Source organism: Microtus pennsylvanicus, chromosome 11 (assembly GCF_037038515.1).
Source record: "Microtus pennsylvanicus isolate mMicPen1 chromosome 11, mMicPen1.hap1, whole genome shotgun sequence".
NCBI lineage: Eukaryota > Metazoa > Chordata > Mammalia > Rodentia > Cricetidae > Microtus > Microtus pennsylvanicus.
The window spans coordinates 16,097,338-16,116,124 of record NC_134589.1 but is presented as its reverse complement, the minus strand read 5'-3'; the positions used below and the strand labels follow the sequence as shown (position 1 = coordinate 16,116,124).

The 18,787-nt window shown below is 37.6% G+C and overlaps 1 protein-coding gene across 12 annotated transcripts in view; it reads left to right on the top strand.

The window, feature by feature from the left end:
- Positions 1-18,787, top strand: part of Tanc2 (tetratricopeptide repeat, ankyrin repeat and coiled-coil containing 2) — a 299,825-nt gene that overhangs the window by 181,046 nt on the left and 99,992 nt on the right. For all 12 annotated transcript variants that reach the window (XM_075990388.1, XM_075990393.1, XM_075990392.1 and 9 more), the window contains one exon: positions 5,120-5,245. In XM_075990388.1, coding sequence (XP_075846503.1) covers positions 5,120-5,245 — 126 coding nt within the window. The remainder of the gene's footprint in view (positions 1-5,119; positions 5,246-18,787) is intronic.

Genomic DNA, 18,787 nt, shown 5'->3' with positions numbered 1-18,787 from the left:
CAGCACTTAGGAGGCTGATACCGTTAATGGTCAGTTTGCACCAGGCTGGGAACACATTTAACAAAGCACTGTCTTTATAAAAAAAAAAAGTTAAGATACCATTTGCGCCACTTTTAAAACCTGCAGTAGTGATCTCTTAAGTGATTCTTTCTATGTTATATATTTCTGCCCACTTTCGGAAGAGAATTACATTCTTTTGCATAAGTTCCCATGATTACATCTGTAATCCCAGAACTTGGAAGGGGAAAGTGGGGCAAGAAGCAAAGCCATCTCCTCAGTTACCTCATGAGTGGAGACTGGCCTTGTCTAAAAATCAAAGAAAAGCTTAAGTAAAATAAAAACAAAATTATTCTATGAGACAAAGACCCTGTTTGGGGCTTTACAGCCCTTTTTTTTTCTGGGACAGTAGAGTGAACTCATATACAACTGTTCTTAACAGTAAATAATTTTAATTTTTTTAATCTTTTTACTTTTACTCCTAACATATATAGTATTATAATAACATATATATTATAAAATTCCTAAAATAATCATCTGTATTTTATCAACTGAAATATATGTTGGTCAAATAGATTAGCTGTATAGTTTTAGAAACGTGACTAACATAAATTAGGTTCTACATCCAAGGATAGTACTATTTACTGGAATTATAAGACCTTTCATCTCGATGACTAGGGATGTAGTGGAGAGGAAGTGCACTAGCCTTTCGAGTGGCAAAATGACCCAGGGTGACTTAGGACAGTCGGTAGCTTGGGTTTTTCCTGAAGTTGCTCAGTTTTCTAAATACAAATTTAGATTTCATATACCTTTAAATTAAAATTCTAAGCGATGAAAATTTTAAAGTCTGAGTTTTGTGGCATGCCTAATTTGAGTTGCTGTTGTATATTTGTTTTTAAGCTTTGCGTTGGAAGGAAGTGACTATTGTGGATCTGTGGTTGCATGGCTGGAATTATCAACCGGCTGTCAGTGGTCATCTTTGGTGTCTTAAAATGAGATTGGCAATGAATTGGAAGCATGTGGGAAGCAGGAAGTGTCTGTAGCAGCTGTTGTTGTGCTTTGTGTGGGAAAGAGGGTTCTATTGGAAAAATACAAACAAACTCTGTTAAAAATGTAATCTCTCCATCCATTTGTTAGTACTTGGAGCAGCACAGTTTTCTAAGAAAAGATCTTAAGCAGGTAAATGCAGATTTCAAATCTAAGGGGATATAAATGAATCTAATTAAAAACTATGATAAAGATTTTGTAGAAAATCAAAAGGGGCTTTTCAGCAGTCAGAATAATGACTTTATTTGTATAAATATAGCAAAGTGGCTTCTGCCCAAATATGGGAAACAAAAGTTTCCCTGCAGCCTCCATCCATGTTCTAGCTCAGCAAGAGCGATAACTATATCCCTAAGTTCTGTTTCCATTAGTGACAACTGACATAAGAAGAAATAACTAAATAGGCGTCTAAAATCAGTATGGCAGATTTCTGAAATGCTCTTACCAAATGTTGTCTGCTGGGTGGTTTTGTTTTTTGTTTCTTTCTGTCCAAAATATATCTAAGCTATATTCACTTTTTAAAGAATGCTTTTATTTGTTAAATGCTTTACAAGTATTGGTCTTCAGCTATTTTAATCTAATAAAAATTTAATTTAAAATAGGTTTTCTCTCTTTTTCCTATTCCCTCTTTCTCTGCTGAAAGCACGGTTTTTAAATGACAGGATTTATTGACTTCCTTTTAGATGTTTTTTTTTTTACTTAAAAATTTTATTGTAGATTTATTTTTTCTATTTCCTCATATTGCTTGAATTTATGTAATTATTTTTTATATTTGCCAAGTGTTCACTAGACATTATAATACTAATTTAACCTGATAAAATTATCTCAGAAGTATTTGCCAGTATACTTTCAAAGTAAGAGTGACATTATGAATGGGAATGTATTTGTCCTTACAGAGCTCTCAAGAGTCTTTATAGAGGAGGATGGTATTATTGTTATAGTTATCTTCAAAGTTACCCAGAAGCACAATGTTAATTTGCTTATTAATTGATTATTTAAATATTACCTTAAGCTCAAGATAAAGATACAGGTATTAAGCCAGGAGATGGTGGTGCATACCTTTAATCCCAGCACTCGGGAGGCAGAGGCAGATGGGGTCTCTGTGAGTTCGAGACCAGCCTGATCTACAAAGTGAGTTCCAGGACAGCAAGGGCTGTTACAAAAGAGAAACCCTGTCTTCAAAACAAAACAAAAAGATACAGATTTAAGTGTATAATATTCAGTCATTGCTTAGGCATTTATTGAGCATGAACTATTCAAAGCACTGTTCAGAGCACTTAATTGTCATCTGTTGGAAAACAGATTCTATCCCCATGAAGCTTACTTTGTAGTTGGAAAAAATAAACATAATAAATAATTTACATAATATGATAAGTGGTGCTCTATCAAAAAAAGTAAAATCAGCATCAGCATTATCTGAGGAAAGATCTGTATATCACCAGGCCAACCATATTCAGTGGTGTCAAGTATTAAAACAAAGGTGATAGGGTTGAGGATAGAGCCAGCAGATCACTAAATGTAAGGAGGGCAACACTGAGCATTATGCTCAGGACACTTAGTTCATTGTCTGAAGAAATAGGATAATCAAAAATAAATCAGATGTTACCACTTGCTCTAAACAACCTAGTACATAAGTAGTATGGAGACTCGCCTATAAACACCAGCAGTTGAGAAGTGGAGGCAAGAAGGTTGGGAGTTCAAAGCCACCCTCAACTTAGAATGAGGCCTAGCGGGCCTCATGATTTGACTGGGAGATCAGTCAGAAAAGCAGAGAAAGTATAACCAGAGTACCTTCTGACAAAGGGAGAGAGGTAAGATTGACACAATATGACAAAAAGTTTTCTCAGAAAATTACTTGGGGTGGAAATGCTTCAAGTGGCAGGGTAGAAGAGTTTGATGTCCCGTTTGGTTCCTTGTACTTCTGTTTTGAGTTTTCTACAAAAACCCTTCCCCATCAGGGTTGCTCCATTTTGCTTTTGAGTGATTTCCTAGTTTGGGAACCTTGCCATGTTTTCATTCACATGGTGAGTAATGAGTGTCCTCCCTGCTGTGCACTTCCACTTCCCAGCACCACTACTGAAGAAACTTCCTTTCCCTGGTGTATATTCTTAGCATTTTTGCTAAAAATTAGTTACTTGTAGAGATACTTTTTCAGTCTTTATTCTGCTCCTCTGACCTATGAATCTATTTTTATGCCAAAACATGTAATGTTGATTACTAGAGCTTCATAGGGTTTTGAAGTCAGGTAATATGTTTTCTGTGAAGAATTTTGATAAGGATTCAGTGAATCTATAGATCATTTTAGTAGTGTGGACATTTTTAACAGTATCCATTCTTCTAATGTGTGAGCACAGGATGTCCTTCCAATTTTGCAGTCCTTTTTAGTTTCTTTTATTGTTAGTTTCTCATTGTAGAGCTTTTTTATCCCTTTATTTTAAAATTTAGTCCTAGATATTTCACTTACTGTTTTTGAGTCTTTTTTAAATGAGATTGATTTTTTATTTCTTTTTTTTAGAATATTTGCTACTAATGCATCAAAACACTACTTTAAGTTTTTTTATATATAAGATTGTATGAACATACAGCTCCAGGCCAGTCTACAGATAGAGCTCCAGGCCACCCAAGGCTACATTGAGACCTTATCTCAAAAAATAAAAAAAAAAGTGGCAAAAATATTAAGACTGTGTTGACATTTTTACTGTCGATTTTGTTTTTAACATATTAATAAGTATTATTGCCTAAGGTTAGTCACCACAAACAGCTTTCCTATGACCTATATTTTCTGTCCATGGGCTTGTTTCCTTAAGCTGAGAAAATTCCAGGCTTTTTCCTTTACCCCTTTTGCTTCCTCTTTTACTCATTTATAATCAAGTATCACATAAGGTGATTTATGTTACTGGTAGTAAAAGTGGCTTGTAAAACTTTCAAGGCAAACCACTATGTCATTTGTCTTTGGTTTTCATTGCTATAATAAAGCACCACGACCAAAAGCAGCTTGAGGAGGAGAGGGCTTATTTCATCTTTACAGCTCTCAGGTCACATTCCAGGAACACAAGTTAGGAACTGAAACAGAAGGTGTGAAGGAATGCTGCCTACTGGTTTGCTCAGTTTGTTTTCTTATACACCCCTCCCCAACACCACCTGTCCAGGGGTAGCACCACCCACAGTGGGCGGGGATGTCATACATCGATTATTAATAAGAAAATGTTCTACAGGTTTGCCTACAGGCAATCTGATGGAAGTGTTTTCTCAGCTGAGGTTCCTCTTCCCAATAACGTATGCTTGTGACAACTAGCACATCATCTTCTGTAAATCTCACCTGTAATAGAATTTCTCACCTAGAAAGAAAGGAAAATCGTGGCAAAACATTTGAGGCTCAGCAGTCATGAAGAGATAATCCTTGGGCTTTCTTCCCTTCTGCCACATTTATGCTAATCTTCAGTGATAAGTTGGTAGCTGTGTTTTCTTGCAATAAAACCAATATTTTATTTCAAACACTTATTTTCAAAAGCTAAGTTGTTTATACCACTATCTAGAACTTACTGAAGTAATAATTTTAGGCCTTTCTAGTTTGTTTCTGTTCTCTATTTGAATATGAAATGTATTTCTCTGTTAATATCATAGAACCTCTCTTGGCAAGTGATAAGATCTGTGAGGTTCTATCTTAAAAAATCAGGTAGAATGAAATTTCAATTTTCTTTTAAATACTTGGGGGTTTTGGTTGTTGGTTTTTTTTTTTTTTTTTTGGTCTTTTGTTTGTTTGGTTTTGGTTTTCAAGACAGTATTTCTATGTGTAGCTTTGGAGCCTGTCCTGGAACTCACTCTGCAGACCAGGCTGGCCTCAAACTCACAGAGATCTGCCTGCCTCTGCATCCAAAATGCTGGGATTAAAGGTGTGCACCACCTGGCTAATACTTAGTTTCTTAAAGGCATAAAATAAGCGAATTGTATATTGTTCGGGGGAGGGTTATTTTTTGCTGGTGTAAGCTTTGAGTCAAAGGTATGGATGATAGCAACTAGATTTTTTTTAAGTTTTCTAAACTTATGCGTGATAACTATATTTTTTCTGTCTTGTTAGCTACCAGCTCTGCCCACTTGGAGGATCTTGCTTACCTGGATGAGCAGAGACATACTCCTTTGAGAACTTCTCTTCGAATGCCAAGACAGAGTATGGGTGGAATTCGTACACAGCAGGATCTAAGAGGTCAGAATACAGAGGGCTGTAGTGGTGCCTGAGAACAAGTGAAAATGGATAATTTTCAAAGTCCTTATTCTCCTATCCCCAAACTTGATCTTCCTTTTAAGACGTGAGATGATCTAGTTTAATATGTAACTAGATAGTTCCACAGATAGATTGTACTCATAGAAGTGTGTTGTCATTTTGGAAGAAACCAAATGAAAAGAGCTGGTAGTGGTAGAGGAAAGAACCTTCCTTAAGGTCCTGGAATTCAGAAGTAACTCTGACCAACTTCAGTCCTAGAGGTATTATTGGAGGTAAACTGTGTTTTACTATAGAATTACTCTCATTTTTATTCTAATGACCATTTCTAGTAACATGTAATAATTCCTTTTCATGGTGTTTCAGATAGTGCTAGCAACATATAACCAACATCCTTTCACTCACTTAAGCGCTCTATTAGTTACTTTTCTCATTTTTATGGCAGAATACACAGCATTTTCAGGATGGAAGTGCTTATTGTAGCTCACAGTCGGAGGATATAGTTTATCGTAGCAAGGAAATCGTGTCAGCAGGAACACAAGGCAACTGATCCCACTGCATCTGTAGTCAGGAAGCAAAGAAACGTGAATGACAGTGCTCAAATTCACACTCTCTTTATTCAGTCTGGGACCCCACCCCATGAAATGGTACTGTACACATTCAGGGTGAGTCTTCCCTCCGTAGTTAAGCCTTTCTGGAAATGTCTTTATGGACACTCCTCATAGGTATATTTCTATGGTGATTCTAAATCCATTCAAGTTGATATCATAAAGATTAACCATTACAGGAACCTATTTCTTTACCTTCTCTGTGGCAGTGTACATGCTATAAAGGAAATATAGACTTTCATTTTGTTATGAAAATAATATCACTGAGGAGACTCCTCTGTTCTCTGTGTCACTTTGCTCAAAATGAACCCTCTCTGATAGCTTTTAACAGATAACATTCCTCAGATATCCAGCAATCTGTAGCTCAAGCATTCTTTTTATTTTTTAGCTTATTTTCGTATTGCTTTTGTCCTGTATCCTACCCTAAGCAGTTCAGTGACACATGCATTTCTCACACAGGAAAGAACTTACTCATTCAGGGACTGCTCATTCTGGAAACCATTTTCTTCATAGCTTTTCAGTAATGGCTAAACAAATAAAAGACTGATTTATTACAATTGCTTTATTGCAATATGTTACCATAGTCACATTAACAGTAGTTAATAGTATTTTAGTTTGGCTCTTTATCTTTCTCATAGTATTTATTATTTCTATAGTTTACCATATACTAGTTGCTTGGTATATTCAGTTTTGTATTACTCCCCTAGAAAACGGAATTATTGGCCAGCAAGGCAAAATGGCTCAGCAGATAAAGGGTGCTGACCAGCAAGCCTGACAATCTAAGATTGACTCCTGGGACTCACATGATAGGAGAGCTGACTCTGAGTTGTGCTCTAACTTTCACACATGCGTGAACACACTGAATGTTTTCAGAGAGAAAATGGAACTATGTCAAGCACTACTTTAGAATGTTTATACCCAAAGCTTCAACAAGTTTAATGAGAAGAAAAATTTATTTGTTCCAGGACCTCAGCGCACAGAAATATTGAATAAAATTGAGCACAACTACTTATCTGACTAGATCTTCAGGTTCGTTTGCAAATCTGCTACACTGACATCACCTTGTATTTCATTACTGGAAAAATAACAGCATTCCGTTTTCTAAGCATAGGTGTACTACATAGGAAAAAATGACAGATTGCAGCTCTGGTAATTTAGGGTCTCCTTAATATTGAGTCCTAGTATTTGATATCACATACATGCTTCTGGTATCTAAAGACTTAATAAGATTTTGGTTATACAAATCTTATCAATTCTGGTGAGATTGATATTTACATGCAGATATCAATTATATCTTGAATATTACAAAGATTTTTTTAATTAAATAATTGAGCTTCAGCCTGAACATTCAAATAATAAAAGTGCATCCAAAGATTGATGAGAACAGAAAGCAAACTTGGACAGATTATAGACCTTCTTAGCAAGGCTTTATGACTTAACAGTTATTATAACTCAAACTTTTCACTTCATTTTAGGCACATAACCAGATTGTTTTCCTGACATCATTTTCGAAAGCTTGTTACATTGTGTTTTATTTAAAAACATACAAATTGCAGTCAGATTTCAGTTTGAAATCTACTTTTTCTGATTATAGTTGAAGTAAAACTACCTTGTTCCCAAAAAAACAATAAAATGATTGTAAACGATTTTAGTATTATGTATTTCTAGAGGCTAGTAAGATGGCACAGCAGATAAAAACACTTAATCCTCAGGCCTGATGACCTGAGTTCAATCGTGGATAAGGAGAGAGCTGACTCCTGCAAGCTGTCCTCTGACCTTCACCCCACTCATTGTGGCACATACTTAACAAAAATAACTAAATATTTCCAGCTTATAATACATGTGTGTGAGTGTGTATGCATGCACTCACACACACACATTTTCAAGTATTAATAAGTTTTATGATCAGGCTTTGGTTTGGTTTGGCTGCTCTGGAAACTGAACCTAGAGTTTTACACGTGGCCACTGAGCCGCATACCCAGTCCTATACAGTAGGGTTTTGTTCTGTTTGGATATGTATGAGTGTGGACGTATGTACACATGTATGCAGGTGCCCACTGAGGCCAGCAAAGGATTTTAGATCCCCTACAGCTGAAGTTATTGGAGATTGTGAGCTGCTTGATGTGGGTGCTCAGAACTGAAGTCCAGTCCTCTAGAAGAACAGCAAACATTTTTAACCACTGAACCATCTCTTCAGCCCTGAAATAGTTTTTTTTTAACCACAATTCTAGTGTCATATAGTGCTAAGTCTTTAAAGATGTATACTGTGCACCTATAGTGTATCCAGTGGTAATTAACTGTATTGGCTAACTGATTTCAAGCGTAAAGCCAGCCTGAAATATGTCCACTAGGTATAGTCTATATTGGCTATACTCTTAGATTATGGAGAATTCCAAAAAGCTTTTATATGACTTGAGGTAGTATTTACCATTTTATAAACAAATATGTCAGATACTAGTTTTAGCTGTTAAATGTAATAGTAGGATTTTTAAGTAATAGAGATTATTAAAGTATCTGTATATTCAGGGCTGGAAAGGTGGCTTAGTAGTTAATAGCACTTATTGCTTTTACAGAAAAACAAGTTTGTTTCCCAGTACCCACTTGACGACTCACAACCTTCCATAACTCTACTTCCAAAGGACCTAGTACCCTCTTTTGATCACTGCAGGCAGTAGGCATACACATGGTATGCATATATACATGCAGCAAAAAAAAAAAATCACCCGTCATACACGTCAAATAAATTAAATAAATGTTTTTAATTTTATAAATAATGTGACTTGTTACGTGATAACATCAAGAAGGTGTAAAAAGTTCCATGTAGTTGTGAAAAACTGACTTGGTAAAAGGAAAGTAGCCTCTTTTTTTTTTTTTTTTTTGGTTTTTGTTTTTTTTTTTTTTTTTTTGGTTTTTTGAGACAGGGTTTTTCTGTAGCTTTGGAGCCTGTTCTGGAACTACCTCTTGTAGACCAGGTTGGCCTCAAACTCACAGAGATCCACCTGCCTCTGCCTCCCGAGTGCTGGGATTAAAAGCATACGCTGTCATCACCAACCAGCCAAAAGTAACCTCTTAATGTCATGAGAATAGCTTCAATTTTAAGGCACTAAACATGTCTTGGAAACCCCAGGGGTTCCCAGACTCTTTAATAAACAGCTTAGAGAACATCATTGTAATTGAAGATAAATGTTATATCTCAAGAATTTTATGGTCTGTTTACAGAAATGCAAAAGAGGGAATGTTTTGAGAGATTGCAGATGTTAGAAATTGCTTATGATCATGGTTTATGAATAGATAGAGTTCATTTAAAAATTACCTTAGCAGTAACTAAATTGTTTAATCATAATAGTTGTGTTTTGACTACTGGCACGAAAGTTATTAGGGTAATCTGAGCTAGAATTTTTGGATCTTCAAGTAAGTCACATTTTTAACATTGGCTTCATTAGTGAAAAGCCCTTTTCTTTTTTAATACAGCTGTTCTGACCAACTATTCTACAAAACTGATGTTTCCAGAAACTAAGCCCAACAGTAGAGAGGAAAGTCACACAAGTACACTGACCAGAGTCGCTTTGAAGCAAGATAGCAGATTCCTAAGTATCTCTTGCTCAAAAGTTTAAACTCAACTTTTGAAGTAGTCATAAAAGGTGGTATTCTAGGGCAGAGTCCATGACTGCTAGCCTGCGCTTAAAGCCTGTCTTTAAAATATTGTTATATTGAATTAACTTTATAAAACTTTTTAACTGAAGGTTGTATAATTACTTAAGAGTTTTATTTTTTTATTTAGTCACTATTGTATTAATGTAGGATTATGCTAAAAAATAAACTGAAACGTCTTCCTCCTTTTGACTACCTTAATGAAGTAAGTCTTTCATGCCATGGGAAAAGCAGAAATTATGTTTGCTACCTATTGGAAGGAAAAAACATGTAATTTTTCAGATAGAAGTAATGCAATACATCGTTTGATAGAACATCAAAAGGGAGTTAAATATACAATATAAATATTAGCATAATAACTTTAGATAATAGCTGCTTTTGGTAAATTAATGGAAAAGTATTAGTGATAAGACCCTAACCTGCCTATTGTTAAATTATAATCATACTGTTTTGCTTGAAGAGATTACATGTTACTAATTAAAGCTTCATTTCTCAATATTTGTTGGTTTCCTTGGGCCCTTTAATAAATCTCATTACATAAAGACATTTACAGACTTTCTCTTAATTGCTGCTTTGGTAGACACTAGGGTAGAGGGTATGCCTGCAAATGGTTGTCTAGTTCATTGGCATAGTTTTGTAAAACTGACCCTGGAACAGTTAAGTCGGCTTTGAGGATCTGCTTTCAAAGCAGTAAGTTTAATTTTCATTAAATAAAATCAGTGCATCACAGCATGTATAAATCCCTCACATTTCTGAAACAATGAATTCTTTATGAAGCTGACTAAGATGCATGTCATCAAGCTGAATGCTATTGCATTAGCCCACTGAGTCATGTAGCCCTGGGGTTGCTTAGTCACCCTATCCTGATTATTGCCTAGCTGACTGGCACATTTACAAGGGAATATTCCATCAGTAGTTTTTATCACTGTTCATTAATTTTATAAGCAATATTAAATGTCATTCTTACGTAGATTCAAAAGCTAGAGAAAGCTTGCATCCACAAAAATGTCTGCATATGACTGTTAAGCTAGTAGACTGTATATTCTAGTTACATGAGATTTACCTTCAGCCAGCTTTTCTGCAAAGTGCCTTAAAAATTGAAAATTCACAATTTAAACTGAATTTCTTGGAACATCTGATAAAAACTAGACTCTATTTGAGTGTTCTGGCCATGATTTTTTTTTTCAATTTTTATTGCATTTTATTTATTTTTTGTTAGGATAAGGGATACACATGTGCTATAGTGTGCGTGTGGAGATGAGAGGACAACTTGAAGGAGTCGTCCTCCCCTCTGCTCTGTGTCCTGGGGTCAAGCTCAGGTCATCAGGCTTGGCACAAGCACCTTCACCCGCTGAGCTATCTTATTTGTGTTTTCTAACTGTAAGATTTAGTAACTTACCAAGTAAGACTGGTTTATATAAAAACAGATTTGTGTGTATAAAGAACAACTATAGTGATTAGTTAAACCAACCAAAGAAAACCAAACAAATTATGAGGACAGCCAGATAGTATTAAATATCCAAGTAGATGACTTGTTTTTCCCAAGTATGGATATTGAACCTAGAGTTTTCTGTGTGCAAGTCAAGCCCCCCAGCTCTAGCTGCAACCCTGAACCACTTTTTATTTTAAGATAGGGTCTCATTAAGTTGTCAGGCCAGCCTGAAACTCACTAACCCAGTAAAGCCTTGAAGTAGTATAATCGTCCTGTCTTAGCCTCCCAGAGTAGCTGGAACCATAGACCTATACCACCAAGAACAGCTACATAATTAAGGCTCATAAATTGTTGGAAATGTTGCACAGAAATGTGGTTCTTTTACAAAAGGGGGGGGTGGGACTGGGCAGTAGTGGCATGCTTCTTCAATTCCAGCACTCGGGAAGTGAGGCAGGCAGATCTCTCTTAAGTTTGAGGCCAACCTGGTTTACAGAGTGAGTTCCAGGACAGCCAGAGCTGTTACACAGAGAAACCCTGTCCAAAAAAATAAAAAATAAATTTAAAAAGGAAAAATTGGATGGTCAAAAAAAGAAGGGAGATAAAGCAGAAACCTCAAAGGGAAGAAGGCCTGAAAAGAGCCAGTATGTTTTCGGTATCCTTTTTGTTTTCTTATATAAGTGTGTGTGTGTGTGTGTGTGTGTGTGTGTGTGTGTGTGTGAGAGAGAGAGAGAGAGAGAGAGAGAGAGAGAGAGAGAGAGAGAGAGATGATTAAATGATTCCACTTAAATATCTGTTTCAGTTCCTGGTGAGGGAAATTGTAGCAGTTATACACTGTGCTAACAATTACACTCATTCTTCACAGTGGTGCTGTTTACCTTACCTGAGGACAAGAAAGCTAACAAATTGCTAAAGTAAGTGACTAGCCCAAGGTCACACAGATAGCAAGTAACAAAGATAAATCCAAACTTCGTCCTGAATTCACCATTTTACCCAACCTGCCATATTTTCCTGCTCATCCAAAAGGTGTTTCTGCTTTACCTATTTATTTTTAACAGAATTCATCTAGCATAAACATTTTTCAGATCATTGTCTTTACACTATTTTTATAGGATTTGATTTTAATTGTTTCACATCCTCGAAATTTCATTCCCTGACATCGGAATACCTGCCTCCATTAGTTTTTTCTAGAGAAACCAGAACAAACAAGGCTTGACTCTTGTCAATTAATTAGTCCTTGTGGAAACTCAGGAGACAAGTGATCCCCTAATGTGGTTAAATATTTTCCTCTGCATGTCTTTTTTAGCTTTATTCTCTCAACTCTGTGTGTTTGTGTGCATACAAATGTCAGAGGATAACCTACTGGAGTCATTTCTTTCTTTCCACCATGAGGGTCCCAGAGATCAAACTCAGATAATCAGACTTGGTGGCAAATGTCTTTACCTGCTGAGCCATCTCTCTCCAGCCCTCAATATTTCTTAAGAATAAAAAAATCAGAGCCAGTGTGCGATTGAACATGCACACCCACCATCTCACACACAAGCACAATGCAAACTCACATAGTAATAATAAAGTTTAAAAACATTTTTTAAAAGGACAAAACTGGGTGTAAGCACACTTACACTGATAATCCCAGTATTTAGGAGGCTGATAAAGAAGGATTCTAAGTTCCATGCCAGCCTGAGCTACCTAGAAAAACCTTATCTAAATAATTAAGCCTTTTAGGGTGTGGGAGGTAGTGTGGGTGTGTGTTTGTTGTATTACTTAGTAATATCAGATTTTGTTTGACACGTATGTGTTTTCTCTCTTATTTTGTGTCAAGAATTATATGCGTGGCATGAACACTAAGAACGAGCCTGAGATTATCTTTTGCACTGAGGAACAGAGGTGCTTCCGGGCCAGGCTTTGTGTTCATTACAGAAGAATGTAAGCTAGCTGTGCAGCTGCGCTTCTGTTTGTGCCAGACCCTGTCCATTGTGTATGCTCTTTCTGCTGCCAGTCCTGAAACGGGCTTCGTTTTAAATGACTCATGGTGTTTTCCATGAGTAAGTGTGCTTTAGTCAAAAGCCATTTAGACAAGAGCCCAAGAGCCCTCCTTTCTCTTCTACCTCCTCTCCTGCTGTGCTGTTTATATTTACATTTGGATGAGCAGGTCCTTCCGTTAACTTTAGTGCATCTTGTGTTTGTTTGGTTTTATTCCTTTTTTTTTTTAGGTCTGTCCTTGCCTTTTTTTAATTAATTAATTTATTTTTTTAAAAAAAAATCTTTTTTTCATTTTACATACCAATTCTAGTTCCCACTCGCTACCATCCTCCTGCTCGATTTCCCCTTACCCCAGCCCCTATTCACTCCTCAGAGAAGGTAAGCCTTCCCATGGGGAACCATCACTTTGAGGCAGGACCAAGTCCCTCTCCCCTGTATCTAAGCTGAGCAAGGTATCCCTCCAAAAGAAGAGAGTGGGCTCAAAAGCCAGAACAAGCAGTAGGGATAAATCCTGGTCCACTGCCAGTGGCAGAACAGGCTGCCCCAGCCATACAACTGTCACCCACATTCGGAGAGCCTAGTTTGATCCTGTGCTGGTTCCTGCACTGTCGGTTCAGAGTCAGTGAGCTCCCATTAGCTCAGGTAAGCTGTTTCAGTGGGTGTCCCCATCATAGTCTTGATCCCTTTGCTCTTATTATCGCTCTTCCCCCTCTTCAACTGGACTTTGGAAGCTCAGCTCCACTGTGGATCTTTGCATCTGGTTCCATCAGTTGCTGGATGAAGGTTCTATGATAACAATTAAAGTAGTCATCAATCTGAGTACAGGGAAAGACCAATTCAGGCACCCTCTCTGCTGTTGCTTAGGGTCTTAACTGGGTCCATCCTTGTGAATTCCTGCAAATTTCCCTAGCACCTGGTTTCTCTCTAACCTCATAATGGCTCCTTCAATCAAGATACCTCTTTCCTTGCTCTCTGTCTCTGTCCTTCCCTCATCTCAACTATCCCATTCCTTCAAGTTCTCCTCCCCCTCCCCTTCTTCCCTCCTCCTTCTCTTCTGCCCTCCCTTCTCCCCCTACCCCCAGGATCCCTATTCTCTCAAGAGCTCTTGTCTATTTTCCGTCCCAAGGGGGATACAGGTATGTTTTCCTTACGGTTCTCCTTGTTACCTAGTTTTTCTTGGGGATGAGAACATGAGGGAACAGGATGGTCGATTTGGGGAGAGGATCTGAGTGGCAGAGCAACAAAAGAGATATCTTGGTAGAAGGAGCCATTACTGAGTTTAGAGAGAAACCAGGTGCTAGGGAAATTCCCAAGAATCCACAAGGATGACCCCAGCTAAGATTCCTAGGATCAGTGGAGAGAATACCCAAACTGCCCTTCCCTGTAATCAGATTGGTGAATTGAGCCTTCATCCAGTAACTGATGGAACCAGATGCAGAGATCTACAACCAGCACCAGGCCAGGCTCCAGTAATCCAGTCGAAGAGAGGGAGGAGAGATTATTTGAGCAAGGGGAGTCAAGATCATGATGGAAAAACCCACAGAGGCAGCTGGCCTGACCTAGTGGGAACTCCAGACCAACAGTTGTGGAGCGCCAATGATCGAATGAGGCCCTCTGCATGTGGGAGACAGTTGTGCAGCTTGATCTATCTGAAGAGCCCCTGGCAGTGGGACCAGGGTCTATCCCTGATGCATGTACTAGCTTTTTGGAGCCCATTCCCTGTGGTGGGATCCATGTTCAGCCCTAATGCAGTGGGGCGAGACTTGGTCCTACCTCAACTTTATCTGCCAGGCTTTGTTGACTTTCCATGGAAGGCCTTACCCTATGGGAGGAATGGGTAGGAGGTGAGCTGAGGGGGGGAGGGGTGGAAAGGAAAACTGTGGTTGAAATGTAAAATGAAATTAAAAAAGAAAAAAGGTTTCTTTACAAAGCTTATCTTATTCGAATGCTTTGTTGGAATGTTTTCTATCATTTTATTAGGAATTTTTTCAGTTATACAAGGAGTTTTAAAACATTAATTAGAGCTTATATATCCACCACCTTGATTTTATCTTTTTTTCTTATATCTTCTCATCTACCCACATCATACTTGACCTGACTTTCCATAAGCATTTCAAAGTAAATTACAGACAATACAGTTTGCTGGAATACTTTTTAAAGGGTGAGGTGAAATGGTCTTCTGCCTTCTAGCTGTCCTGGGAGTGCTGTCCAGTGCCTGCAGTGGAAAAGCCACATACTGTTACTGAGTAGTACATACTAAGTCTTCTTTCTTCCTTAGCACCATCATAGTGCAAGTGACTTCTCAGTGGAATATTTCAGTGCTTTCTACCACAGATAAGCTCTTTGAAACTAGCTAATATCCAAAATAAAGAGACATTCAGTTACGAATATTCTTTACTTCCCTGCCCCACAGTCCAGTCCTAAATTTATGTTTGGATACATTAAAAATATGGCTTTCTTTTAATGTCAGTCTGACAAAAGTCCTAGGTACTGAGGCACAGAAACTGTTTCCTGGCTGTTTTTGGTGCCTACAGTTGTTTTACCATATGGTACTGGTCTAATTTTGTCTGTGTTCTTCTCTTGAGACTTTTATGAATAGATTACATTTTTAGAAAAATTTTAAAATAACTTTTTAAAATGTCAAAGCTTTCTCAGTAGGATAAGATGTAATGTAGCATTATGTCAGTAGAAGAATGTTACCTTTGTCTTACTCTATATCCAATATTGACCTGGAACTCTCTGTATAACCTAGATTGACCTCAAACTTGAAGTGATCTTCCTGCCTTTGCCTCCCAGGTGCCGAGGTTACAGGCATGTGCCATCATAGCCAGTGCCAGAAGTCGTTAATAGAATTATTCTCTAAAATGGGAGCTTTTACATTGAATTACTACTTACTCCATATTGTAAATTAACATTAATCATATTCATAAAAGCCTCTTTTGAAACCAAATCTAAAGTAATCTTAGACCTGAAGAGATAAGTCTGTTTAGAAAGCAACTCAGTCTCTTAGTAACTATTTTCACTGGAAATGCAGTCTCTGGCCAGACATGTCTCCTTCTTATCCAGGACAGGAGGGCTGAGGTTTACAGGCATGCATAGCCACACCCAGGATCTGAATTCATGTCTTCGTGCTTGAGCAGCATGTGCTCTTTTCCCACAGATCCATCTATCCAGCTCCCAAACTTATTTCTTAAAGACAAGTTAGGAAACAAACAGCAATAAACCTAATTAATCCCCATGCAATGCTCACATCCTGTAGAAAAATGCAATATAATAGAAAAATCTGGATCTTGCCATCAGAATTAGGTTTTTATTCAAATTTTGAAATCAGTCATGTGGACTTAAGTCTCTATCCTAAATAGACAGACACATCTATAAAAGTATTACAAGAATTTTGTGACAGTCTATGATTTTTCCTCTGATCAGAAGAGCTCACCCCTGAGGCAGGCCTAAGTAAGGGTTGCCCTTCTTACCTCCCTAAGGCATATAGCAATGGGTCACATCAACTAACATCTGTGTTTTCTTCTCCCTCCCTAGAGTTCTGAGACAGCCAGCTCATACTTTCTCTTTTCCTCTTCCTCCCCATTTCTTCCCCTCCTTCTCCCTTCATTGTTCAGAAAGAGTACTCAAAAAAAAACCCGGGTTGTTAACCACTAATGAATAAGTCCTTCCATTGAAAGAGCCATAATCTGTCAAAACTAACTGTTCAACTTTTTACCTCTCTAGAATTTAAGCAAAACTTAGACAGGAGAGTGATGAATAAAAAATGATACTGAATTTCAACATTTGATGGAATCTCTGAGACTACCTGTTGGCTACCAGGATAATAGAACAAAGACTTTAGGGACCAGTTTGCAACAAGGAAATAGTCTTTGCCAAACTGATTGAGAGAGCAAGGCACAGTGATGTGTTTGGAGTCCCAACTATTTAGGAGACTAAAGCAGGAAGCATGGGCCCAGAGGTTGAGACCTTGTCTCAAAATAATAACAGCTACTTTGGAAAAATCACAGATGAAAGAATGACTATAGCATCAAAACAAGGAACAACAAGAAGCCTTCAAAGGAAAAATTTAAAAACTAGATACCACATAATAGTATTCAAAATGAAGTTCTCCAAATTATACCACATGCAAAAAAACTTTAAATATTTCTGTTCATCAGGAAAAGTAAAGTTACAAAACTTACTCTGAAGAATCTGAGACATTATTCTTAGCCAGGCAAAGACTGTAAATCAGCTGAATTAAACACGTACTATGAGCTAAAGGAAACAATGGACTTAAACTAAAATAAGAGGGCTAGGGATGAAGCTCAGTTAATAGTGTTTGCCTACATGCATAAAAGCCATGGGTTTGATCCCCAGCACTGTATAAACCAGACATGCGGCTGAGCCAGGAGGATTGTAGTATATGTAGTAAGAGACTGTCTCAAAAAGGGGGAGGGGAATTGAGTTATATTACATAAATGAGAATCTGATGAAGATTTTTAGATTTAATATAACAGAAAAGGGCCATTGGAGATATTAAAAAGAATAATGTAATCATTGTAATAAAAATTTGTCTGAAAGAATATTCGGTTTGAGAAGCCTGAGGCAGTAAGTGAAGTTAGGGAAGCCAGATCCAAAACTAAAGATAACAGGGAAAACCTGAGGGAGGGAAGTGGGAACACTTAGAAGTCAGCAGAGGTGACTGGGATAAGAAATCTTTCAAATGGAAAATATTCAAGACTTCTGAGACAGGCTGAGATTGTTAAGGCAAGTTCGATTTTTAAATAACAGGAACTTTGATTTTAATTACATTCTGGAGGCATACGTGGGCTCCAGTGCAGTGACAAAATACTGATCTCCCCTCCTGAAATGTGAAATCTTTCAATAAAATTCCCTGGAGTGGTTCCCCTTTCCAGTGTTCATTCATTCAGAAAGCATTTCCTGATGCTTTCTTTACTGTGTACCTCAGATTCTGTATCTGCTGTTGATAATAGTAGTGGCTCCTGCCTCCACGGAGCTTATACTGTCATTAAGGAAATGAGAATAAATAAGGAAACAGCAAACAAAAATAAACTGTTGCATTAGATTACCGTGTGAGAAAAGGAAGTAAAAATGGTATTTTGATAATTCACTGATAGAAAGCAAGCCTTTGCATAAAGAAAATGATGGTGGTAAAGGAACAAAGACTACAAAGTTATCAGAGTAAGCCTCTGTGACAAAGTAACACTTAAGGTGAAACCTGAAGAATGAAAAGCTTACTAGGTGAACTGGAGGTAATCAGAACAGCAGGTGGGGACTGGAAGGCCATCCAGACCCTTGCAGGCCATGAAAAGGTGTAGAGAGCCACTGGAGACTCCTATGTAAAGAACTATGTGGTACTTTTGTCATCAGATCGGTCCAGTCAGAGCCACAAATACCAAGTGAGAAAGGTGCCCTTTTACCGCCTCTGCTTTGTTCATGCAGATCTTGTGAACTCCTTTTCAGCCTCCTGCCTTTCCCAGTGTGAGCAAGTACTTACGGCAGCTCATATAAGCATCTCTGTCCTTGATATAATATAGTAGTAATTTTCAGCCAGCCTGTCTTAGAAATTCACACCTAATCCTATACATATTCCTCTTCCCAGTGGCCTGTTTAACATCAAGAAAACAAAGCGTAGGATTTATTAGATTTTGATGCTCTGTAGAATTCAAACTCAGTACAGTGCTTGAATAGGTATAAAACTGCCACATAATCACTACAGAATGTGGTACAGTTAGGGTTTTTCTATACAGATTAATTCATTAGATGGTTTTGCTCACTTCAGTTAAAATTGAAATTTGTGCATACTCCAATGCACCTCAAATTTTAATTCTTTCTCCCTACATGTTGAGACTT